This window comes from Lampetra planeri, chromosome 11, assembly GCF_965212315.1.
Source record: "Lampetra planeri chromosome 11, kcLamPlan1.2.h2, whole genome shotgun sequence".
NCBI lineage: Eukaryota > Metazoa > Chordata > Hyperoartia > Petromyzontiformes > Petromyzontidae > Lampetra > Lampetra planeri.
The window spans coordinates 13,176,062-13,185,561 of record NC_136117.1 but is presented as its reverse complement, the minus strand read 5'-3'; the positions used below and the strand labels follow the sequence as shown (position 1 = coordinate 13,185,561).

Below are 9,500 nucleotides of genomic sequence, written 5' to 3'. Positions count from 1 at the left end.
CAGGGCTCGGCAAACCTGCGGCTCTTCCAGGGCCTGTAGCGTGACGTTGTTTATTTATAACCCCACCGTCTCGTGTTCACCACGCGCATTGCGGCTGTTGAAAGGTTTTTTTTTGTTACACTGTTCGAAAATGAAAATGTCTTCTTGTTATTTTGGTTGCCGATCCTTGGACGCATCGTGGGGAAGGTCGTGTTACTACAATTCTACTCGCTTGTGTATGTACGGCCCTTTGTCAATCCACTGCTGCCCTCCCATTGCTGTCAGTCGTGAAAGTTAACTGGCACCAAGGACCAGTTCAGATATCACTCATATTAATCACTGCATCACCAACTCCCCCATTAACTATCTTATTCAACTTGAAAAAACGATTTCAAAGGAAACTGCATCGTCTTAAAAGGATTTAGTCACGCACTGCGCCATATATCTTTCACAACACAGGAATTGTTGTATCTCCACATGTAGCAAAGGCAAAATAAAAATGCGGATGCCAGACACGATTTCACTCCATCCACCAACAAGTTTTAATAGAACCAGTCGTTACAATTTTACATATTTTAATCTCAAAATGATAATATGCCTATTCATGAATAGGATTGTAATAGGATTGTAATAGCGTTGTTCTCCAAAGCAAAAATAAAAATAAGGCATTCAGTTTAGACGATATAAAATGTTACGTACACTTCATTAAGTGCACGTGATTTAACTTCATTTGGGTGTGAAAGACATGTCTATAAACAAGCACTGCATTTATATTTGTCTTATAATGTCGACTACCATATATATACGCGACCGGCTCATTTTAAACAGTTTACAGTAATACAATTATATGCGTCATCGAATCTCCGTGACCCAGTAAAAACCACTGCGCTGTACCATTTTCGAATTCGGGTAGATTGCAATGCAGGCAGGCATTTAAGAAGTCAGTAGGCTTCTCAGAAAAGACAAAAAGTATTTCCTACATGTGTACATTTTTAGCAATAGTTTTTCCTGCACTTGAATAACGTTTCCCGTTTCGTGGTTTACTTAACAGGCAATGCTTTATACAAGGCTGCTAAGAGGACGCCTATTGTATTTGCAACTTAAGTCCACCATTTGGCAAGACTGGTTAAACATCAACAAAAACCATGCAGACATGTGAAATGTACTGGTTTTTTGTTTTCTAAGCAGCTTCATAAATATTGCAATCCCCTTTTGTCAACTGCAATTGCCCTCGGTTGGAGAGACCCTGAACAATCGACAGTGTTCCACTTCAAAATTTGAAAACGGACCAAACTTTTACACATTAGAAGAACCGATCTCGGCTTGCAGCAGTTTTCTTCTTTCAAAATGTTCACAGCCGTCCACAACAACAGCAACAACGTGATGTTTACGATAAACATTTTACAATATGTTACAAGTTTGTATCGCCATCAGTGGGCGACTTCTCAGCTGGGTGCATGCGTCACAGTGAACGAGAAACATCCCGACCGGGCCATCTGGTTTTCCTTGAAAACGCACGTAGGATCGAAAGACGGATGGTGTCCACTTGTGTCGGTGTGCACATATTTTATATATGTCAAGAGCATCCCATAAGCCAATTGACCTTTCGTAACTAAAAAGAGAAAAGACTCGAGACGAGACGAAAAGCGCCGCGCGGACAGGGATCTCGCTCTCTCCGCGTTTCTCACGAGACGGAGCGAGCGCTACATGATGATCTTGGGCTCAGGAACGGAATCGGCGATGGCCTTGTGGGGCAGCACGCTCGCTCCGTTCAGGTACAGCTCGTCGTTCACGATCACGTCCTCGCCGAGCACCGTCACGTTCTCCATCCTCACCTGTGGCGCGGAGCAGGGCAAAAAAAGACGCTGTGTTTAGTATGTGGTCCACCCCCCGCACCTCTGATTATCACAGTTGGCTACGTACGGTGCAAAAGAAGTTCAACATACACGCACAAAATAAAGATGGAGACGACTCGGGGAGGCCTTTACCCAGGAGTGGATTGATCGCGGCTAATGGCAGTGACGACACAAATAACGAGCGTGAACATCGTTAACTCTCGCTGCTGCCACCACCGCTGATGGCCGCTACTGCTGCTGGCGTTAGCGCGAGTGAGAACTGACCCACTGCCCGACGACAGAGCTCCAGCCGATGAGGCAGGAGTCGAGCCACGAGTGCGACTTGATCCGCGAGTCACGCAGCACGGTGCAGCGCTGGATGCGCACGCCGTCCTCGATCACCACGCCCGGCCCCACCACCACGTTGGGGCCGATCCGGCAGTTCTGGCCGATTTTAGCGCTGGGGTCCTGGAGGATGGAGCACAAAGACAAAGGTTCACCCCTACATATAGCCTTGAGTAGAATGCTGGGGAAATTACAATTAGTGAGGCATATGTTACGGCCGGTACGGCACACTGGGAGGTGGGTTGCCCAGCTCCATGCCCGGCTTGTCTGTGTTTATACTTAATTTGGAGCTTTCGTGACTGCAGGAATTACTCTTTGGTTCTTTCGGTAAAGTCATGTATAAAGAGAAAATAATAAATTAAATACTAGCATACGACGTTTCGATTGCAACACGAGCAATCATCATCAGGTATAAATGAAATAGAAACACAAATCTAGTATACCTAGAAATGTAATGTAATACAACAGAGAGTCGGATAACATAACAGTCAACACCCTACCTGGTTGATTATGTTCTTCCTGTGAATGCTAAATTTCAGAGAGAGATAAAACACTCTTTATACGTGACTTTACCGAAAGAACCAAAGAGTAATTGCCTGTGTTTCCCAAAGTGGTGATGTTTACACGCCATACCAGTTATTTAATTGGGGCGGAGTCAAGCTCGTGACAGGCCCAGGACTAGTTCAGATATTAGTCATCGATGTTGGTCGCGAGCGAGAATTGAAGCCGGATCGCCGGGTTCGTGGTGAGGTGCGTTTACCATTACGCTACGGCTCCGCATGCACAGACACACCACCATCGCGAGTAAGGTTTAGAAAAATAACATAAAAATCATGCATGTGCATGGGACACTGACTCTTTCAAAGATGCGTTAGTCTTCAGAAGTATTTCGCTCATAGCAAGGAAGTCGACGGGCAGCTCAGGGCAAATGCATTTACTTATTTGCAAGTACTGCTCATTGCGCTGGTTTGTCCCTCCAAGTTTTGGCCAATCCATTAATCAAATAGCAACACAACTAAATACTACAGGTTAATTTAAACTGGATATCCTCTTCCCCCACCAAAACCCCATTAAGGAGATAATACATAAATGCTTAAAATCTTAGTTGCTTACAATCTTAGCTGTAAAGTTTTGCAACATTTTACAGCTATTTATAGAATTTTTAAAAACGTCCTTATAATATAAAACTTTTTTTTTACTAGTAAACAAATAGATTTATAATGCAACTCATTCTTTAGAGTACATCTTTAACGACCCAATCCGAGAGCAATTTCCCCACTTTACTATGCGTATATAAAGCACCCTCTAGTGGTGAGCAATAAATTTAATACAATGCAATCTATTGCCGTACATGGCGTGCGTTATAAATATCAATGCGGGTCCTTCGCTCGCCGTTTCAGTGACACGGGTGCGCTGCGTCAGCATACCACCAGGACGTTACCCAGAATCCCCGGCGCGTGATGGAGCCGCTCGGGGGCTTTGAGGCGCACGGCGTGCAGATAGAGGCACATGCCCGTGAGGAAGTCCTTGGGCTGCCCAATGTCCATCCAGAAGCCTGCGCACACAATGTCACGTGGCTCCACTTTGCACATCCTGACGCAGCTCAAGGTCGGCTGATGTGACTAGGATAATAACTTAATTTGCACTCCGATGACACGTGGACGATTATTACACCCCAAATTTGAAGATATACTCGGCGCTAACACCAAGACACTCACATCATCCACTGTGAGTTTTCGCTCTTTAACTCATAAGGCCTTATCAGAGCTTGGCACATTAAAACACTGACTCAGCATACACAAGTAATAGTTTGCATGAGCATGCAGTGTCCAGAAAGATAAGCGTATAATGATTCGTGGCATCAACAGAATTGTTACCTTGCAGCTCCAGGGCATAAAGCTCCCCTGCTTGAGCCATTGCTGGGAAAATTTCCTTCTCAATGGATGTTGGTCGAAGCTGCAATAAAAAACACAAAGCTCCCATGTCAACAAACATGACACTATCATGCATCGATTACACATACTGCAGCAGCGAATTTCTACCAAGTAAGCACAATCGGAATACATTTGTGAGGAATTGCAAAGGAGTAACCGCTTTAGCACAATGTCCAATTGTGCAAATCTTCCAGATTGTTGATCATGCAGTGCTCTTAACAATGGATGTCTTGTGCCATAGGATAGAGTCGAGGGGGACAAGAAAAAGGGAACGTTCCGGCTCGTACCTGGATGCGGTCAAGGATGCGCGGGCTGAAGATGTACATGCCGGCGTTAATCTTGTTGGAGACAAAGACTTGCGGCTTCTCAACAAAGCGGTGGATCCTGCCATCCTCGGAGTTGTAAACCACCACGCCGTACTTGGAAGGCTCCTCTACCTTCGTAACCTGTGTATTACAATGCATATATATATAAAATACACTACCATACAATTATTTGGATTAAAAACGTCTTTAAAAATCGGCATTTCAAGACACTGTACATAGAGGAGTGTATTCACATTATTGTTGTTTTGAAAAGAAGGGAGCTGGGGGTAGAAGGCTACAAGGTTATAAAGGAGAAGACCGTTGTGATATAGGGCGCAAAGGAAGCTTTTGCAATGTGAAGGGGCATTCGGTTGGAGCTAAAGCAGTTCAACAGTAACTTCTGATTTCACTGCTTTTTGTTTTTAGTTTATGGTCCTTCCTTCGTACCTCCGATGAGGATGGTTGGCTACGTACGGTGCGAAAGAAGTTCAAAATACATATATGTATAGCATCGAAGTGCAATCACATCTGAAAACACTTTGCAAGATTTTAAAAACTAAATGAGAGTAGAAGAGAGGGGTGGTGGGGTCAGGGCAGGTAACACACAAAAGGGAGAGAGGTTAAAGCAGCATCTTGGAATAGCCCAAAACAAATCCACACACAAGTACAGCAGAGCATTAAGCCTGGATTTGAACAAAGGAATTAATAGGCAGTGCGAATAGACAGGGGATGGGGGTTTCCATTCCAAAGGTGTGGCAAGAGAGAAAAAGTTACCTCTCAAAGAGTGGATATTGACTGGGGGCTTTGACAGAAGGCCTTGGATGCTGAAAGCATGTGTGCGTGACAAACTTAATGCATGTCTTTGGTTAAAAGGAAGCTCAGGGTTTGTTGGTACATCCCATTCATGAAATTGGACCTGCAATATTTTATATAGTTTGTGTCACTACATCAGCCAACTTTACATATGCCACACATTTGATATAATTTTCAGAAAATAGATATATTTTAGTGGGATAACAGCCAGGGCTGGTTTAAGCCTGCACACCAGAGGGAATGACATTCTTTCTTTGATGTGCCACTGAAGAATGTACAGCCCTTTGAATACGGAGCAGTTTCTGATCAGACAAGCACGTGTGACGAATTTAATGTTAAAGTGAAGACAGACTGCAGAAATATTAATAGTATTCCAATTGTGTGTATTTTAAGGTAATAATTACCTAACCTGTCAGCATCCAATCCAAATTTAGCTCATGAATGAACCACATTGTTGATTCTTGCCAATGGTCATCTTGACTTTGGCAATTATCTCTGCATATACAAATTGGCAGACAACCAAGATGGCATAACCTTGAACACCGGTCACATTGTGGTACTGTAACAAACGATCTGATGTAGCTGTCCTGAGAAAGTCATCTTCCCATAACATCAAATGATAAAAGTCCAGTTGTTTTGCCAGTTAAACAATAACACACGACGAAGGAAACTGCATTCACACGTAATTTTCCCCTCTTTTGGCATTGCGAGGTATTATTTTTCTCACGATATGCCCCGGGGTACTTTTGGTATCTTGTATGTGGCAACCCGAGTGTTCGGACGTACCACAAGAGTGCCCTCCCTGTTGCTTTGCTTGTGAAACTTGATCATGTCCTCGAAGGGGAACTCGCAGATGACATCGCTGTTGAGGACAAAGAAGGGCTCGTTGTCTTCTTTGAGAATGTCTCGTGCCAGGGCAAGTGGTCCAGCTGTGGCATATCACACACGCAAAACGGGAAGCCCCTCCATGCACGACATGGTAGCAGCAGGTAGCAAGGAAACGTGTTTTAAGGTGCTTTCAGCTACACGGCATGCGGTGGATGTTTCGGCCACATGCCTTTGGTAAGCTTACCTGTACCGAGTGGCTCCGTCTCATGGGACATAGATATTCTGATCCCTAACTGCAATGGGGAAAACAAAAATGTAGATTGATATAGGCAGCCAAGAATCTTCATGGAAAAGTTAAGCTCCAAGTTATGACGTATCAGGAATGATCATAAATGAGCGATATTATAAATAAACATATTTAATATATTCTCAGCACTCTGTCAATAACACTGCTCAAGGCATCCCCAATTCGTGTCAGTCATGAGGATAATTTGATCACATTTGCCATGCTGGTCAGTGTGGGTGAGGAGTTGGGAGAAGGATCCTGGACTGGTCCAGTTACCACTCTCCACTTATGTTACCCATGGCGAGGAATCCAACTCAGATGACCAAAATATTAGTACCTTGTGCTCACCACTGTGCCACCACTCCACTCTACCCAGAGTTGTCACCGTCATGAAAATTGTTGAAATGTTAAATTTGAAAAGAAACGCAAAATAAATGCATGCAAATGTGACCCTTAAGGTTAAGCTTTGCTGGTATGTACCAACCTTCTTTTCCTCTCGCTTGAGTTCCTTTTCCAGCAACTCGGACATATAACTTACCGCCAGGATTACATGGTTAACGCCAGCCTGCATTTCCGACACATGTATCAATCAATCAAGGAATAAAAAGGGTTGTACATACTGTCAAAGGGTTTAATATACTATTTGGACAAGTATAAACGGATACAAACATACCAACTACATAAGAGTGCCAGGGTGTGGCCAGCAAAGACAGCAAGCATTTACGGTCTAAGCGTGATGGCGCAAACTTTGTGAGGACTTTGAAAACATTCAGATCACAGCTTTGTGCGTTTCAATGTTAAACAATGAAACATTCCATTGCAAGATCCGCACCTTGACGAGTGCCTCCACCTGGTGGAACAGGATGGGCTTGTTGCAGAAATCCACCAGCGGTTTGGGGAGGCTGAGTGTGAGGGGTCGCAGCCTGGTGCCATACCCACCCACCAGGATAAGGGCCTTCATTATTGCTCTTCTGTGAAAACACAAATCAAACAGCATAGGTTTTCAGCTCTGCGATGTTTTTTTGGTTGTACCGCTTTCGTGACTGCAGGGATTCATCTTCTTGGTTCTTTCGGTAAAGTCACGTCCCTTCTACGTGACTTTACCGAAAGAACCAAGAAGATCATGTCCAAAATTTCGCTCTGCTTCCTGGCGGCTTAAAAAGTGGAATTGTATGTTGTTTGGCACGGTGTTCCTATGTTTCGTTCCACGTGCTCGAGGAACTTAATTCAATTCGTATACAACTGAATTGTAAAGTGCCTGACGATACCATTACGTGGAACGAAAAGTCGGACATCATTCCCAACATGTGGTACAACCCAAAACACGTCAAATATTGCAACGGTGCAGATCACTCACTGGCCTTTCGTCAGTACACAAGTACAAAGAGCAATTATTAGTTATTGCCTAGCTTGCTGGATTTTCTCACATTGTTCTCCCCAAGTTTTTGCAACCCATACAAATATTAGATAATTTCATTGCGTAATTTTGGACAAAAAGAATGTTGCCATACCAGGAATTTACATTAACTTCCTCTTTTCTCTTCCAATAAATAACAATTGAATTGTTATTCAAAGCACGGCTATATATATTTTTTTTACTGTCATTGAGATCTTTCTTTATGCTTTGTGGCAGTAAAAAGAAGTAACGTTGGTTTAACTAGCCTGCTATTGTAAAAAATTACTGAAGTAGCCAATTTATATCTTAAATTTCCAAAAAAATATCTTGCCCACTGCACGGGGCAATGTGATATGAGGTCTTCCTGGCTGGTAGTAAAGATTATAAACAAGCACAGGTGCACGCGAATTATCTGAATTACTAATATTGTTAACCAATACACGACTTATGGAGGATTAGCAGTGCCTGCCGTCATATTTAGATTAACAGTTTTACAAAAAAAACGGCGTGGTTTGTAATTCGAAACATTCTGCAAATTTAGTTTCAAGGTGGGTGTTTTGCCCAATTTACTGGGATTCATCATGGATTTAAAAAGACCTCCCCCATTTAAAATGTACCTCACTCACAGCAGCTCCGGCTGGTTGCATATAACACAATTCAATGGCAGGTGAATACCCTAAAATGTTTCCTACAACTCGCTGCAAAAATGTTTCAAATTGTCCGTATAGTTGCATTTAGGAAGCGGTGTTATAAGGACCTGCAGTTTGCAGTAGGACCAATTCCTTTTGAAGAGTATTTTGGGTTGAAACCGGAATACCCAGTCACAAATCACAACATTATAACACACAAAGGTCTGCAGTAGAAGGCCAGTTACCAACTTTGTGTACTGCCCTCCTCCAGCAGGTTTGTAAGTTTTGAAAACCCCGACGCGAATCGCCAACCCTTGCCTCCAAAGGGCAAGACCACATGGGAGCAACGCCCCGCCCGGCAAGTGGAGTAATTCTATCTCAAGTACAATTGGAAATCCGGTAAATGTTTACTTTTCGAATGCCATATACTGGCGTCAACACTCCACCGTTCTCCGGGCATGTTTCTAGGAAAGCCCGTAGGCTCCATCCAGGCCTGGTTTTCGCGGAGCCAAATTGAGCCGTCCCGCGCGCTAATTTCACCGGAATTCAAGCTCCACGCTCTCTTAAGTGATGCGCTTTCAGTACGTACCACTGTCGACGTATCTGTATTTTTTGAGAATGAAACGACTCGCACGGAAAAGCTGCCCGACCCACCGCAACAGCCAAGGCCAATGCCATTCAAAGTTTCGCAAGCAGGAAGCTGCGCGCCGATTGGTCCACGTTGCAAGTCACAGGCCAGCGGTGACGGCCGCTCACGTCGCGAGGAAGTGACGGACACATTTTTTTTCTCTCCCCCTCAAAAAATGTATTGATAATAACGACCCTCGCTAATATCGCTCTCATTAATCTATCGCCGATAACCTCATCAATTAATAAAAATAGGCACGCGCCTCGCGCGCTGTCCCGTCACGCGCCGCGTTGTCATGGCAACGTCAACTCCAGGCGACGTGACGTCATGGGGGGGAGGGGACCGCGCACGTGGCAACAGCGGCTTCTGGTGACGTCAAAAGCAAACGTGGCGGAGTAAGCCCCCACGTGCTCGAACAAATGTGGGCGTGGGCGGGTGTGTCGTGACGTCACGCATAATTAGCCGCGCGCGCGCGCGGGCCACCGCCCCCGCCACATTCCAACAGGCGCCACGAAGTGACGG

At 44.4% G+C, this 9,500-nt stretch overlaps 1 protein-coding gene across 1 annotated transcript; it reads right to left on the bottom strand.

Moving 5' to 3' along the window:
- Positions 1-497: 497 nt before the first annotated feature.
- GMPPB (GDP-mannose pyrophosphorylase B) lies at positions 498-9,096 on the bottom strand. Its single transcript, XM_078598881.1, has 10 exons — positions 8,940-9,096; positions 7,158-7,296; positions 6,810-6,890; positions 6,284-6,332; positions 5,998-6,140; positions 4,381-4,539; positions 4,037-4,115; positions 3,587-3,714; positions 2,100-2,282; positions 498-1,814 (listed from the first exon to the last, which is right to left on the bottom strand). The coding sequence occupies exons 2-10, from the start codon at positions 7,284-7,286 to the stop codon at positions 1,683-1,685; spliced, it is 1,083 nt and encodes a 360-aa protein (XP_078455007.1). The 5' UTR covers positions 7,287-7,296; positions 8,940-9,096; the 3' UTR covers positions 498-1,682.
- Between the last annotated feature and the right edge of the window lie 404 nt (positions 9,097-9,500).